This window comes from Notothenia coriiceps, unplaced genomic scaffold, assembly GCF_000735185.1.
Source record: "Notothenia coriiceps isolate Sejong01 unplaced genomic scaffold, NC01 NC01_scaffold00036398, whole genome shotgun sequence".
Classification (NCBI taxonomy): domain Eukaryota; kingdom Metazoa; phylum Chordata; class Actinopteri; order Perciformes; family Nototheniidae; genus Notothenia; species Notothenia coriiceps.
Genome location: NW_011369099.1, coordinates 110,165 through 114,328, shown reverse-complemented (window position 1 = coordinate 114,328; position 4,164 = coordinate 110,165). Strand labels below are relative to the sequence as shown.

General features: G+C 38.7%; 1 protein-coding gene across 2 annotated transcripts; it reads left to right on the top strand.

The window, feature by feature from the left end:
• Positions 1 to 567: 567 nt before the first annotated feature.
• Positions 568 to 4,121, top strand: LOC104963674 (syncoilin). 2 transcript variants are annotated; one of them, XM_010792288.1, is made up of 5 exons: positions 568 to 2,106; positions 2,340 to 2,783; positions 3,316 to 3,726; positions 3,806 to 3,930; positions 4,023 to 4,121. In XM_010792288.1, exons 2-5 carry the CDS (start codon positions 2,352 to 2,354, stop codon positions 4,066 to 4,068), a joined length of 1,014 nt encoding a protein of 337 aa, XP_010790590.1. In that variant the 5' UTR covers positions 568 to 2,106; positions 2,340 to 2,351; the 3' UTR covers positions 4,069 to 4,121. The 2 variants fall into 2 exon arrangements, with proteins under 2 accessions (XP_010790590.1, XP_010790591.1); XM_010792289.1 differs by having other exon boundaries at positions 2,322 to 2,783.
• The last annotated feature ends 43 nt before the right edge of the window (positions 4,122 to 4,164 follow it).

The window sequence follows — 4,164 nt, the reverse complement described above, 5'->3', positions numbered from 1 at the left end:
AGCCGCGAGGACATCTAGTGGCGAGACAGAGGAAAAACAGGTCCCAGAGCAAGGGGGAGGAGAGGGTTGTTACCCTATGGTTGTTACACACTGAGTTTAGAATTCCAACTTTTATAAATTAGAAAAAAAAGACATGTTTTCAGCAGAGAATTACCCCAGAGTGTAGGAATACTCTGTTACAAGTAAAAGTCCTACATTCAAAAGGTTACTCAAGTAAAAGTACAAAAGTGTTGGCATGAAATATACTTAGGTACCAAAATAAAAAAAATAAAAAAATAAAAAATTACTCATTATGCAAATTCTGTGTCAGAATAATATATTATGTTTTGATTATATTTATTGATGCATTAATGTGTTATCAAAGCTGGTAAAGGTGCAGCAAGTTTTAATGACTTATATATATATACTGCAGGGTAGCTTGTGAATTTACTCGAGGTGTAACTTAAGTATGATTTAAGTGTTGATTATATTTCACACCATTAATCAAAATCTGTAAAGTAACTAAAGGTATTAAATGAATGTAGTGGAGGAAAAGTACAAAGTAGCATAACATTGAAATACTCAAGTACAAGTATCTCCAAATTGTACTTAAGTACAGTGAGTAAATGTACTTGGATACTTTCCACCTCTGTTTTTCAATGAGTAAGCATATATGAATGAGTTGCATTTTGCACATGTTATTGAGACTGTTAAATGATAAATATAACATATCACATTATTTTAATACGGTTTTTACTTTTTTTATACATTATTTTCATTTGTTTTCATTGATGCAAAACAACAAATCAGCGTAAAACCACATAAAATACATACCAAACGTTGCTAAATTATGACACATATTTAATAAGAGAAGTCTGTTTTAGCTTTGTGAAACTGCACCTTTCACACAATGAGAAGGTATTAGAAACATGTCCACCATAAATCAACATGTATATTTAAAAATAATAATAATCACCACTTTTGGAGATGCATGCTGTTATTGGTATTTATTGAAATGGGTGACAGTGCTGTTGCCATGGGCATTCATCTAATTAGACATATATTATTTCTAACAATCCTGTTAAGATACTCTTTTTACAGGATTGTCTATGTTTCTTTATTTTACATATGAGGAACTTGTCAGACAGCATGCAAAGCACTAAAAAACAAATACTGTATATAAATCATGCAAAATGTATGAGCAGCTGAGCTCGATACTGAAGGAAGCTATTAAAAGATTAGGCCAGCTAATGTTGTCACTTTTGCCAGTGCAGTAGTCTGAATCAAAAAGACATTCATCAACAACTGAAGTATATGAAATATAAATGTTTGTTGGATATATGTTGTGTGATATACTTTCAGAAGTTTCTCCAATTGTATTTGTAATTCAGAATCTAAAAGGAACACCCATTGCTTTGCCCCAAATGAGACTTACCCAAATATTTCCCACATGGTGTCCTGTAGTATTTAGACATTTGAATGTGGCTGTTGGTAATTCTGTTGCTTATTAACAGTAAAATGTATGTACATATTGCATAATATCTTGGAACCTCATGTTTCGTTCATATATCTTTAAACATTTAATATACTTTTGGGGATAGATTTGATTACAAAGCTACATTCTTCAAATGCAATGCGGGATGCTTTCTCTTTAAGAAAAGCTTAATATGGAAGTAATCAACAATAATAATCTGTCAACCAATGATGTAAATAGAGTGTTGTTCCTTTCACTTATTCATTCATTGTCTAATTTCACAGACTTGTATGGAATGCGACAATACATTTGTGGAAAGTTGTTGCTCAAACACTTTTCAGTCGTCATGTCACCACCATCTTAGAGACACATAAAAACAGCTGTATAAATATAACTCTCTCCGGCTCCCAGGCTGGTCCGGGCATGTGTTAGCTGATGAATCCAGAGCATGTAGGCCGGGCCGCCTCAGCGCTGACACAGTTTGTGATCCCCTGTGGGGGTATGACAGAGTCTTAGATAGAGTTTCCCCTGTGCCTCCAGTGTTATTAATACACATAAAGTGTGCCTCTGTTTTGCAAGAGACAGACACAGTGAAGAGCTGCACTAAAAGAAAAGTGTTTTCACAGCTGTCCGGACTGTCATCTCCAAATAAAGTAAGTAGAAATATAAATTAATATGAATTATTGCCGAACGGTAGAAGGTATAGGTTAAGACAATGAAGGCATTTAATGTAAGGCTCCCTTGATTGTTCGATCATGATTAAATTAACATGTAATTATGCAAAATAGCCTCAAAGGAATTAGAGGGGATTTCAAAACAAAAATCTAATCAATTAGTGTGGTGGGTTATTTGATTAACGGTCATTCAGTCCTTCTCCTTTCTTCAGCTTATCTCTTGGATGGCCATGGACCAGCAAACATCAACAGAAAATGGGGAAAACATGTCATCCTACGAGGACTCACACACAGGGCTTGGAGGGGATGAGATTTACAGCCATGCTGACTCTGAAACGGAGACGGTCATGGAGGACTTGGGGCACCTTTTCGACCACTGCATCCAGCAAGTGTCCCACATGGAGGTGCAGCGGAACGAGCTGATACAGGAGCTGCTCCGGCTGCAGGAGCCCATGCTGCGAGTGGTGGGGCATTTGAGAGAGAAGCTGGTGGAGACGCAGAGGATGCTCACCCTGGCTCAGCTGGATTATGTGGCTGTTTATGAGGAGGTGACGGAGGTGAAGAGGAACCTTTTTGTCACAGCCAGAGACTGCATCCAGAGCCAGGTGACGCTGGCTGAACAACAGTACCAGGTGGCTCAGTCTGCTGTAACACAGGTAGGAACAAAGGGAGGATGCAGGTTATTGCAGATACTTGAGGTCTGCTCTTTTTTTATTTTAGATCATTAAACAGTTTTCTTTAGATTATTTGAGTGATCCTTTTTATTTGTTTTAACTTTTAATGGAACACAAACATGAGGTGTCTTTTATTTTAGATTACAAATAAACAAAAAGGCATTTCAGTGAAATACACATTTTACACCAATCCCAAATGTCCTCAAATTAAATCCTAAAGCTTCATCTTTCCATAACAAAGATTTTATAAATAAAATAATACCAATTCTCTCTGGCCTCAGTCATATCCTTGTACTTTTCTAGCATCTACTCTCAGTGTTTGAAATACGTTTTAATGTTTGTGGGGGTTGAAGTAGAATCACTATAAAAACTACTTTCAGTCCCAAATATAGTCAAGAGGTGTTCTATTTTAAATATGTTATCCACTTTATGAATTGTGGACAAGTGGCTGATTAACACTAAAACCACCACTAAGTTACTATGTGCAACAACTATGACTCCAATTCATCCATAGGACGAGCTCAAGGCCCACATCCAGAGTCTGACCCAGGAGTTGTCCCAGCTGCAGGAGGCCCAGCAGAACCAGCTGAACACCCTGAGGGACCAGGCCTCCAGGCCCCGCAGGCCCAGGGCCATGAGCGACGCCAGCCAGTGCCGGCAGGCTTCTGTCCGGCTGCAGCGGCGGCTCAGCGGCAGCATGAGGACGCTGGAGAGCTGGTACGAGCCGCGGCTCACAGCCCTGCTCAAGAGAAGGCAGTTTGGGGAGGAAGCCTTGAGAAGGAGCAGGGAGCAGGCTACGGATCTGAGGGCCAGCCTGGGGCCCCTGAGAGACGACATACAGAGACTGGAGATGCAGAGAGCCGGTCTGATGCAGAGGGTCACTCTGATGGAGCAGGATAGGGAGGAGAGTGTCACACAACACAAGGTACTCAAGTAAGGTGGGATTTAAATGTATGAAGGATGCTTGGTAGAAGTAAACAAACAGAGGATTCTCCATGTTGCAGGAGACTGTGGAGAAACTACAAGAGACTCTGAGAGAACTACAAATGGAGGTTGAGGTTCAAAGAAAATCTAAGAAAAATGTGGAGGATCATAATGATGGCCTTTCAAAAGAACTGATATTCCTGAGGTATGTTTACTATAAGCTTTTCACTGATTTATTTACGTTGAATTGTGAGTATTGACATTTTTAAAACGACTGACAAATGCTTTGTTTTACAGAGGGTGTGATGAACCCAATGAAATTACTGCAAAGGAGGCTCCCTAAATTCCTTTTTCCAGGAGATATTCTTAAAATGATTGTGTACACCATTCCACACTACAATATAGCATTTTATTTAATATGAAATATATATAAATAACT

Coding starts and splice junctions, on each gene's coding strand:
- LOC104963674 (XM_010792288.1), top strand. CDS start 2,352: ATGGCCATGGACCAGCAAACATCAACAGAAAATGGGGAAAACATGTCA. Junction 2,784..3,315: donor CTCAGTCTGCTGTAACACAG/GTAGGAACAAAG, acceptor ATTCATCCATAG/GACGAGCTCAAGGCCCACAT. Junction 3,727..3,805: donor AGAGTGTCACACAACACAAG/GTACTCAAGTAA, acceptor TCCATGTTGCAG/GAGACTGTGGAGAAACTACA.